At 45.3% G+C, this 12,051-nt stretch overlaps 1 protein-coding gene across 1 annotated transcript in view; it reads right to left on the bottom strand.

The window, feature by feature from the left end:
* Positions 1–12,051, bottom strand: part of LOC110491111 (voltage-dependent L-type calcium channel subunit alpha-1D-like) — a 119,584-nt gene that overhangs the window by 106,646 nt on the left and 887 nt on the right. The window contains exons 2-3 of the mRNA XM_090203492.1: positions 9,393–9,747; positions 7,898–8,003 (exon numbers count right to left, since the gene is read on the bottom strand). Of these exons, the coding sequence (XP_090059618.1) occupies positions 7,898–8,003; positions 9,393–9,747 (461 nt within the window). The remainder of the gene's footprint in view (positions 1–7,897; positions 8,004–9,392; positions 9,748–12,051) is intronic.

The following is a 12,051-nucleotide window of genomic DNA, read 5'->3' on the forward strand; positions in this document are numbered from 1 at the left end:
TGTGTCATCATGGTGCACGTGTACTACGTATGTGTGTCATCATGGTGCACGTGTACTACGTATGTGTGTCATCATGGTGCACGTGTACTACGTATGTGTGTGTCATCGTGGTGCACGTGTACTACGTGTGTGTCATCATGGTGCACGTGTACTACGTATGTGTGTGTCATCATGGTGCACGTGTACTACGTATGTGTGTGTCATCATGGTGCACGTGTACTATGTATGTGTGTGTCATCATGGTGCACGTGTACTACGTATGTGTGTGTGTCCACATGGTGCACGTGTACTACGTGTGTGTGTGTCATCATGGTGCACGTGTACTACGTATGTGTGTGTCATCATGGTGCACGTGTACTACTTATGTGTGTCATCATGGTGAAAGTGTACTACGTGTGTGTGTCATCATGGTGCACATGTACTACATATGTGTGTGTGTCCACATGGTGCACGTGTACTACGTATGTGTGTGTCATCATGGTGCACGTGTACTACGTATGTGTGTCATCATGGTGAACGTGTACTACGTGTGTGTGTCATCATTGTGCACATGTACTACGTATGTGTGTGTGTCCACATGGTGCACGTGTACTACGTATGTGTGTGTGTCCACATGGTGCACGTGTACTACGTGTGTGTGTGTCATCATGGTGAACGTGTACTACGTGTGTGTGTCATCATGGTGCACATGTACTACGTATGTGTGTGTGTCCACATGGTGCACGTGTACTACGTATGTGTGTGTGTCCACATGGTGCACGTGTACTACGTGTGTGTGTGTGTGTGTCATCATGGTGCACGTGTACTACGTGTGTGTGTGTGTGTGTCATCATGGCGCACGTGTACTACGTGTGTGTGTCATCATGGTGCACCTGTACTACGTATGTGTGTGTCCACATGGTGCACGTGTACTACGTGTGTGTGTGTGTGTCATCATGGTGCACGTGTACTACGTGTGTGTGTCATCATGGTGCACGTGTACTACGTATGTGTGTGTGTCCACATGGTGCACGTGTACTACGTATGTGTGTGTCATCATGGTGCACGTGTACTACGTGTGTGTGTGTCATCATGGTGCACATGTACTACGTATGTGTGTGTGTCCACATGGTGCACGTGTACTACGTATGTGTGTCATCATGGTGAACGTGTACTATGTGTGTGTGTCATCATGGTGCACGTGTACTACGTATGTGTGTGTCATCATGGTGCACGTGTACTACGTATGTGTGTCATCATGGTGAACGTGTACTACGTGTGTGTGTGTGTGTCCACATGGTGCACGTGTACTACGTGTGTGTGTGTGTGTGTGTGTGTGTGTGTCATCATGGTGCACGTGTACTACGTGTGTGTGTCATCATGGTGCACATGTACTACGTATGTGTGTGTCATCATGGTGCACGTGTACTACGTATGTGTGTCATCATGGTGAACGTGTACTATGTGTGTGTGTCATCATGGTGCACATGTACTACGTATGTGTGTGTGTCCACATGGTGCACGTGTACTACGTATGTGTGTCATCATGGTGGACGTGTACTGCGTGTGTGTGTGTCCACATGGTGCACGTGTACTACGTGTGTGTGTGTCATCATGGTGCACGTGTACTACGTGTGTGTGTCCACATGGTGCACATGTACTACATGTGTGTGTGTGTCCGCATGGTGCACGTGTACTACGTGTGTGTGTGTCATCATGGTGCACGTGTACTACATGTGTGTGTGTGTCATCATGGTGCACGTGTACTACGTATGTGTGTGTGTCCACATGGTGCACGTGTACTACGTATGTGTGTGTGTGTCATCATGGTGCACGTGTACTACGTGTGTGTGTGTCATCATGGTGCACGTGTACTACGTGTGTGTGTGTCATCATGGTGCACATGTACTACGTATGTGTGTGTGTCCACATGGTGCACGTGTACTACGTATGTGTGTGTGTCCACATGGTGCACGTGTACTACGTGTGTGTGTGTCCGCATGGTGTACGTGTACTACGTTTGTGTGTGTCCACATGGTGCACGTGTGCTACGTGTGTGTGTCCACATGGTGCACGTGTACTACGTATGTGTGTGTCCCCACATGGTGCACATGTACTACGTGTGTGTGTGTTCGCATGGTGCACATGTACTACGTGTGTGTGTGTGTGTGTCCACATGGTGCACGTGTACTACGTATGTGTGTGCGTCCACATGGTGCACATGTACTACACGTGTGTGTGTCATCATGATGCACATGTACTACGTGTGTGTGTGTGTCCACATGGTGCACGTGTACTATGTATGTGTGTGTGTCCACATGGTGCACATGTACTACACGTGTGTGTGTCATCATGATGCACGTGTACTACGTGTGTGTGTGTCTAATTTTAAAGCCCAGCATCCAGGCTCAGTGTGTTGGTCTCGAAGCGGCCGGCTCCCCCTGAGGACAGCACAGCACTTCCTGTTTGTAATGAGGCGCAAGCTGAAATGAGGCCGTAATAATGCTGCCTGGGGTGCAGCGCCTCGCCCAGCCTCATACCCTGTCACGCACCACACAGCTCTGGGAGCATGACACGATCAATGGATATCTGTTCTCAGCACTGCCACCTTCCCAAGCCCCAGTTTAAACTGTACTGTGCTATTATAGTGAACAATAATGAACATCAAGCTTCCTAATATTGAGTTGCACTCCTTTTTGCTCTCAGAAGAGCCTCACTTCGTTAGGACATGGACTCTACAAGGTGTCGAAATCGTTCCACAGGGATGCTGGCCCATGTTGACTCCAATACTTCCCTCAGTTGTATCAAGTTGGCTGGAAGTCCTTTGGGTGGTGGACCATTCTTGATACACACGGGAAACTGTTGAGTGTGAAAAGCCCAGCAGCGTTGCAGTTCTTGACACACTCAAACCAGTGCGCCTAGCACCTACTACCATACCCGGTTCAAAGGCACTTCAATCTTTTGTCTTGCCCATTCACCCTCTGAATGGCACATATACACAATCCATGTTTCAATTATCTCAAGGCTTAAACATCCTTTTCTAACCTGTCTCCTCCCCTTCATCTACACTGATTGAAGTGGATTTAACAAGTGACATCGATAAGGGATCATAGCGTTCACCTGGATTCACCAGGTCAGTCTATGTCATGGAAAGAGCAGGTGTTCCTAATGTTTTGTACACTCAGTGTACGCGGTCTCAAATGGGGATAAGACCTTTCATACGAACACCTGTGTTCTTAGAGTAGCATTATAACCATGCACTCAACTATACTGTACTTATTTTGTAACTGTTGCTCTAATGAGAGGAGAGCTGACAAATAAGCATTTCATTGTATTGAGTATACTATTCTGTAACCTGTGAGTTTGACAAATAAACTTTGATTTGATTTGAGTAACACAACCCAAACAGTGGAAAGTGGGAACGCCACCAAAATAATAGAACTCACCATCCTGGGGAAGTACTGTTCGTACACAAGCTGGCCACTGTATCTCAGCCAACATTTCCATTTTTCTAATTAGATAGATTTTACAACCCATTACTAAAGTTTTTAGTAGGTAGTCAATCTATCAGACTTCAAGAGAAATAAATAAACAGTGAGACTGGGAGACAGAGAGTCTTACAGTGGAATAAAGAAATCCTCTGAACACATTCACCAAAAGTCTGCCTCTATCTTTCTATCTCGCTCTTGCTCTCACACACACGCACACACACACACGCACATGGCCAGTATGCTGTTTAGCCTGAGTCTCATTTCCTTTCCTTTCTGGCAAAACCTTTAATCCCTAACAGAGAGTAAGACGCAACCTGACATTTTCTTCGGGAATAAGACACACACACACAATACATTTTGTCTGCACAGAATGCTGTTTGTTGAATATGTCATGGATAACACACACATATTATATGGAAACACACACACACATATACACACACACATATATACACAATTGGTTCTAAATGCAGTGAGAGAAAATTCACCCACTAAGACAGGAAGACCTTTTAAAACACTAACATGGCTTTATGCCTTTTCTCCAAGACAATGTCTGTTAGGCTCAGAATGGGAATGCAGCCCAAAACCCCTTACTTTTGATTTATTTACCTCGGAAAGTCAGATAAGAACAAATTCTTATTTACAGCCTACTCCGGACGACACTGGGCCAATTGTGCGCCACCCTATGGGACTCCCAATCACGGCCGGATGTGATACAGCCTGGATTCGAACCAGGGACTGTAGTGAAGCCGTGCCTTAGACTGCTGCGACACTCTCCCTTACAACTCATTGAGTAACAGTAACATTAAAAAAAGCTTTATCTCAGATCCCAACTAACATACGGTCTAAATATTTGGACGGATTCAGCCATCCTATTCCATCTAAACAGAGACCTTGACAACACATAATCAAATAAACCACCCATAAACAATTGTTCTCTACATGAAAGTATCTCTGGGGAATAAAATCCCCAAACAGAGTAACACAAAGGACAGTAAACATCCGTCCTTGGTGTTTTTATTTGGATTGGCTTTCCAGTGTTATTGAACTGTTGAATTAAATGTTTATTTAAAAATGAATTAATGACATTTTATTTTTGTGTCAAATCGCCAGTTGGCAAAACATCCCTTACGGGATTAATTGTCAAATAACCAAACATTACAATTATTCACTGAGATAATTCTGTGATAATTCTTCTTCCGGTGTTCTCTGCAGTGCACATCGCATAAAAAGTTGTTTTTTTAATTGATATAAATCAATACATAATAATAAATAAGGCTATCCAAACAATAATTATATCCCTAGAGCAGTAAAAAATATACATACATATACACATACATACAGTACATACATATACACATACATATACTGTTTGTTTATGCTGTAACTGTTGGGTCCTGGCTCGCTCATTGGATTATGAATTATATGAATTGGCCATGCAGTATGCTAGTGGTCAAAGGTCATAAGTATAAGTACCCATCAAATCATAGCCAAGCTCAATATGATCCTAATCATCATTCAGCCACAGCCAGAGCCACAGCAGGGGTCAGACCCAAACAGAGACAGTCACATTATCCACTGTTAAACCCTCCTTCATTCCACAGACCCACCTCCCACGTGCGGCCTACACCCCTCTCCAGGCCTACACCGAGCCCCGGCCTACACCCTGCCCCCTCTCCTGGCCTACACCGAGCCCCGGCCTACACCCTGCTCCACACCCTGCCCCCTTTCCTGGCCTACACCCTGCCCCCACACCCTCTCCTGGCCTACACCCTGCACCCTCTCCTGGCCTACACCCTGCCCCCTCTCCCTCTCCTGGCCTACACCCTGCCCCGGCCTACACCCTGCCCCCTCTCCCTCACCTGGCCTGGCCTGGCCTACACCCTGCTCCCTCTCCCTGGCCTACACCCTGCTCCCTCTCCTGGCCTACACCCTGCTCCCTCTCCTGGCCTACACCCTGCTCCCTCTCCTGGCCTACACCCTCTGCCTCTCCTGGCCTACACCCTCTGCCTCTCCTGGCCTACACCCTGCCCCCTCTCCCTCTCCTGGCCTACACCCTGCCCCGGCCTATACCCTGCCCCCTCTCCTGGCCTACACCCTGCTCCCTCTCCCTCTCCTGGCCTACACCCTGCCCCCTCTCCCTCTCCTGGCCTACACCCTGCCCCGGCCTACACCCTGCCCCCTCTGCCTCTCCTGGCCTACACCCTGCCCCCTCTCCCGGCCTAAACCCTGCCCTCTCCCTCCCCTCTCCCTCTCTTTCCTTCTCTCCCCCTCCCCTCTCCCTCTGCACAACCTCATCTACTACCCACTAATCCACAGCACAGCTTAATCCTCCAAACCTGGCCACACACACAATCACAGAGACACACATGTGAGCATGCATGCACACACACACACACACACACACACACACACACACACACTAGGATATTCCTAGCACATATTCCCACAGATCAAGAGCCACACTGGCGTGAGTAGTCATGCTCAATGATACACACTGAGAGGGAGAAGGTCTCAAGCCCCTAAGAGACCGTCACACAGCAGGACACTCAATCCTCTTCCAGACACACTCATTCATGCTCCCGATCGGAACTTCTACTGATCCATTACAGTGTTTGAATGTCTATTACCCCCTATGAGAGAGTGGATTCAAGGTTTTGACAGATTAGGACCTTTCACAGACACACACACACACACACACACACACACACCTGTTGGTTTAGGTTTAATTCATGCTAACTGACACACCCCTCCCTGTTCAGAAATGTTATTGTGAGAGCAGACAAGGAAAGGCCATATGACGCAGGCTCCTCTCTCTTGATGCAACTGTCTGTCTGTCTGTCTGTCTGTCTGTCTGTCTGTCTGTCTGTCTGTCTGTCTGTCTGTCTGTCTGTCTGTCTGTCTGTCTGTCTGTCTGTCTGTCTGTCTGTCTGTTGTGCAAAGACACAGGAAAGTAGCTAACTCATGCCAACTCACACAACAGGTTCAAAGAAATCTAAAACCACATTTCCCAGAAAGACTTTAGATACCATAAACTATCTGCTTTAACGAAGACAGGAAGATAACATGTCCCAATCACCTGAATCTCTACGGTTTCACAGTAGAAATCCTCAGATGTTGGATAGTATAATTTTTGAAATATTTGACCTAACTACTGTCCTAAGGGAAAACCAATCAGTGACTCAGTTCACTCTAGCTTTCACTTCCATAATAACCATGATGGCGGAAACAGCATCTTCCCCTGTCGACGCAATACTGCCTACTGCTTCTATACAAGTCATACACAAGAAACAAGAGGCGGTGACGCTGTACATTTCTCTCTCAAAATGTGTTCAAAACAGACTTATACCACAAGAAATGTCCAACATCAATCAATTATATGATTTCCTTCCTACTATTGTTTATTCTGACGAGAACTCAGAATAGTGAAAACCATCAAATAAAGGTTGGACAGGAGATGCTGCTGACTAGAGACTTGGGGAGCGTTACTACTCTGTTTCCTCCATCTGTTTAGGGATCATGGCCATGTGTCTGGGCATGTGTCTTCCAGTATAAATCATCTAAAGGGGACAGCCATCTTTTCACATTCTAACAGTTAGAGGCCTGACGATCAAATTGATTTGTAGTTTATTTCTAGAGACTGGCAAGCCATTGGATATACAGTGCATGCTGGGAGATGGAATAGAACTGACATAGATGGTCAATCTATCACACAAGTATACAGCTGGGTGTCAAAATGGAATTGAATAAGACATTTGAATAAGACATTTGACCTGTTACATCTAGTTAATTATCATCTGTTTTCTGATCACTGTTAAAGACTGTCGATTGACATATAACTGGTCATAGAACTATCATTTTAATTCTAATTATAACTGCTCATTGTAAATGATTCTATTTCATCATTTTAAATTACTCGTTGCTGTTATGCTACACTGCACACACAGTCTGCGTGTATGATTATATCAGCACCATAAACAAACTAACAGGGTTTCTCTCCAAGCCCTCACTACTGTATGTGGAAGAGAATGGGTGTGACACACAGGACTGATGACCTCCAGAACAGACTAGCGTAGCATACCGTTTAGGTCAACAAAAGAAGCATGATACATTACCATATGGTGTCAGGAAACCCCTGACGCCATACAGGGTACAGGAGTAGAGAAGAGATTCAGAAACTCTTGGAGGACAATGGAATTAAATGAAAAGCATCTGTATTATTAAAAAGTAGAACCAATGCGTTTCAGCCATAAAACTGTGCAATTCCTGAATGTACCCTGATTCAGCAGGGTGAAGGTGTAACATGGTCCATCCATGCCACGGTCAATTCAGTATTCAATAGAAGAAGAAAAGAATCACAGAAATACAATAGACCATTTTCACTTCCTGAAGACCAGCTATACTGTAGGGTTGAATAGACTACTCACCAGGTCGTGGTTGGTGGAGTTGGAGTCGTCCTCAGGGAAGGGAATGTAAACAGCTAAGGCCACACAGTTGGCAAAAATAGAGAGCAGTATAAAGATATCAAAGGGTCTGAGGCAAACGGTCAAGGAACAATGTTCAAAGTTGCAGTCATGTAAAGGCAGGGGGGAAATCCAGAAATGATCTTGGATCTTATGAAGTAAAAAAAACAATGATCAAAGCAAACATGTTTAAATACAGCAACATCGTCATGCTGATATATGGTAGAGAAATTACTCCTTATCATGGGATTGTCTTAATACATCATCTTTAGAAAACACACTGGATACTTTCTGTGGTGGCTGCATTCAGAACTAAACTTTAATGAACTCTTTAGACTGTTTCCACCTGGGGTCTGGTCTAATAGAGTGTTTCCACCTGGGGTCTGGTCTGATAGAGTGTTTTCACCTGGGGTCTGGTCTGATAGAGTGTTTCCACCTGGGGTCTGGTCTGATAGAGTGTTTTCACCTGGGGTCTGGTCTGATAGAGTGTTTCCACCTGGGGTCTGGTCTGATAGAGTGTTTCCACCTGGGGTCTGGTCTAATAGAGTGTTTCCACCTGGGGTCTGGTCTGATAGAGTGTTTTCACCTGGGGTCTGGTCTGATAGAGTTTCACCTGGGGTCTGGTCTGATAGTGTTTTCACCTGGGGTCTGGTCTGATAGAGTGTTTCCACCTGGGGTCTGGTCTGATAGAGTGTTTTCACCTGGGGTCTGGTCTGATAGTGTTTTCACCTGGGGTCTAGTCTGATAGAGTGTTTTCACCTGGGGTCTGGTCTGATAGAGTGTTTTCACCTGGGGTCTGGTCTGATAGAGTGTTTTCAGTTGGGGTCTGGTCTGATAGAGTGTTTCCATCTGGGGTCTGGTCTGATAGAGTGTTTTCACCTGGGGTCTGGTCTGATAGAGTGTTTCCACCTGGGGTCTGGTCTGACAGAGTGTTTCCACCTGGGGTCTGGTCTGATAGAGTGTTTTCAGTTGGGGTCTGGTCTGATAGAGTGTTTTCAGTTGGGGTCTGGTCTGATAGAGTGTTTTCAGTTGGGGTCTGGTCTGATAGAGTGTTTTCAGTTGGGGTCTGGTCTGATAGAGTGTTTCCATCTGGGGTCTGGTCTGATAGAGTGTTTTCACCTGGGGCCTGGTCTGATAGAGTGTTTCCACCTGGGGTCTGGTCTGATAGAGTGTTTTCAGTTGGGGTCTGGTCTGATAGAGTGTTTTCAGTTGGGGTCTGGTCTGATAGTCTTTTCTCTTCTTTAGCTGAAAACATTTACTATGGAGACTGCAACATAAATTATTTTGTTTGTTGCTTGGAAGGGGGCCTGATGCTAACTATTGGGAGATGAAACTTGCCATAATTACTATTATGAACTGCTTTCGCCTGTAAACTAATAGACCAACATCAACAGGTGTTTTCCATGTGTGGACACAGAGAGTCCCTGTATATCTCAATTGAGACCCCCAGAAAGGATACTTCCACTCCACGAGGCTGATGCAGGCTCTGCGGATGGGATTGTTCAGGGTGAGGCAGAACAGGGCCCTGGGCGGCCTGCTGTTGGTGGAGCCGCCCTGCTTCTTGCTCTTGGCGTACTGTTGCCTCTTCCTCTGTGACAACGAGCCGACCGGTGCAGGCGTGGCCCCAGGGACAGAGTTGCGGGCGCTCATGCTCTGGGAGACGTCGCCCTGGGAGTTACGAGCAGCATGGATCTCGGCCTGCCAGGAGATAGTGCCGGTCTGGGGGCAGGACTCGGGCTGGGAGGGGTTTTCTGACCAGAGGGCCGGCGTATCACCAGGGGGAGGGGCTCTGGTGCTGCTGGCATATTGTGCCCCTGAGAAGAGAATGATAAGGGGGGGGGGGCAGAGAAAGGTGTCAGCCAGAGAGTAAGGGGAAGGTGAAGGTGAGAGAATGGTGAGAGAACCAGGGGAAAGAGAGAGGAAGGGAGAGAGGCATCAATACAAACTGTGTGAGATTCAGTGACAGTGACCTCACCAGTCGATCTGTCTATACAGTGAATTTCAGAGCTCCAAACCTGCAGAACCCTCCTCTAGCCATGCTTTGAACAAACAAGTCGTCATGTGACAAATATCGAAATGAACCATTTAACGCCATTTATTTTCATGCAGATCACAGGGAGACATTACAATGCCCACAAGTGTAGCGATTGTGCCTAATTTAGTATGTACGCCTAGTTATCTAATTCTTCATTAAAAAAACATGTACATCTCAGAAAACCACTCAATGTTATTTATATCGGCAAACATGAATTTTGAGGTGAGCTAATCAGAATGACAAGCTGTAATCAAAGCAATGAAATCCTTGAACAGGATAGTGATGTTGTTATTGTTTGATGGGGGGGGGGGGGGAGCTGAACAGGGAGCATTCCCTTGACAACTAAGGAAAACACAAAGGGTACAAGGGAAGGCTGGTCAGTGCTCAGTACACCATATGGATGCTACATAAATGAGAAAATTATAGAAAACAATTATTTCTGTTGTCACATACTGCGACGAAATGTTTTACATAATCCTAACAACAAATTCATTGATCCAACATCTGTCGCTGATGCATGTGCACAAACTGTTGATGCAAAACTGAGTCAGTCTAGATTATTTTAAATACAATTCAATTGTAGACTGCTGTAGACTAACAGTAAAATTCTTAAATACGGGTCCCTTTCCAACAATGCAGAGTAAAGATAAAGATTAAAATAACAAAATATCAAATGTACTGACAAATACAACTTAATTACTTCTATCTACAGAATTCCACCGCTTCCTCTCAACTAGACCAAAATTCATAGTCCAAATTTCCATCAAATTAATCCACAAATAAACCTACCTTTTCTTACGACTAAATTTAAGATACAGCTGATTTTTCAAATATATTACCGAGACATCAGTGAAGTATACTGCTAATAAAAAACAAGAAGATTTGAGACGTTCTCAGCACAAAACAAATGGAAAGCATAGGACTCCAGGTCCCACGAGACACATGCGATAACACCGACACAAGACTATAGAAGAGCGCAGGACTCCAGGTCCCACGAGACACATGCGATAACACCGACACAAGACTATAGAAGAGCGCACGAGTTTCTTCCCAACAGCGCAGCGCTCCAGAGACGAATTAGTCAAAACCATCATAGGGATGTATTTACCTTCGGGCTGTTGCTCTGCTTTTTGCATTCTCTTATCCACATTGAAACTCCTTTCTAAACCCAACACAATATAAGTGGAATAATAGGCTAAACGTTCAATCCAAATGATTTTACTACATTTAAAAAAGTACACAGAACCTCAGACATTTAGCCTACCACAAACATCCTTGAAATGCAACATCCGGGTGTTTCACATGATGGATCGTAGCTGGCTAAAATACAGACGCATACATTCTTTCCTGGATCAGTGGTCCATACAAGTCCATTTCATTGTTCAAGTTTTTTTGTTTAGCCTGCTGAAGCAACATGGCAACAGCTGTGACCATCCTCTCAAGAACGAAGCGAATATGTGATTTTGGACACTGTGTCCAAGGTGTGCAAAGTGGCACTGTTCACTCTCTCATGGGCACGATTGGCATCCCATGCTAATCCGTTTAAAGACAGCATTTATACTATAGAATAGCCTTATACTGTACTCTGCCAGGGATGTGTGCTGTAAATAAATCGGATTCGGAGTTGGGCCAATGCCAATGAATTAAAATGACATAGTCACCATTGACCGACCTGACTTTCCTTTCCAACTAGGGCGACTGTCTCGAGACGAACAATCCAATATAGGCCATCCATAGCCTAATAACATATACAATTAACCCTAATAAATCTAACTAATAAATTATGGCACTAATATTACTGTGACAACGATGTAATAACGTTATTAAAACATGTGTAGGTTTAAGGTTAATTAATTTGTTGCTCAATAACTTCCCAGGGCAATCACAGAGGCAAATGTGCCTGTGGTAACGTAAATGACGCACACACACACAGGTCGTCGCACCACACACACGGACACGTACACCCACGTACACCCACGCGCACACACACGATTATGCATGATTTAGGATTAATAAGAGTCACTAACTGACAATAAATGTGTTATGAGCTTAATACAAATGTATTTCTATAACCCAAAAACGA

Source organism: Oncorhynchus mykiss, chromosome 16 (assembly GCF_057628025.1).
Source record: "Oncorhynchus mykiss isolate SJ-2025 chromosome 16, ASM5762802v1, whole genome shotgun sequence".
NCBI classification, from domain to species: Eukaryota; Metazoa; Chordata; class Actinopteri; order Salmoniformes; family Salmonidae; genus Oncorhynchus; species Oncorhynchus mykiss.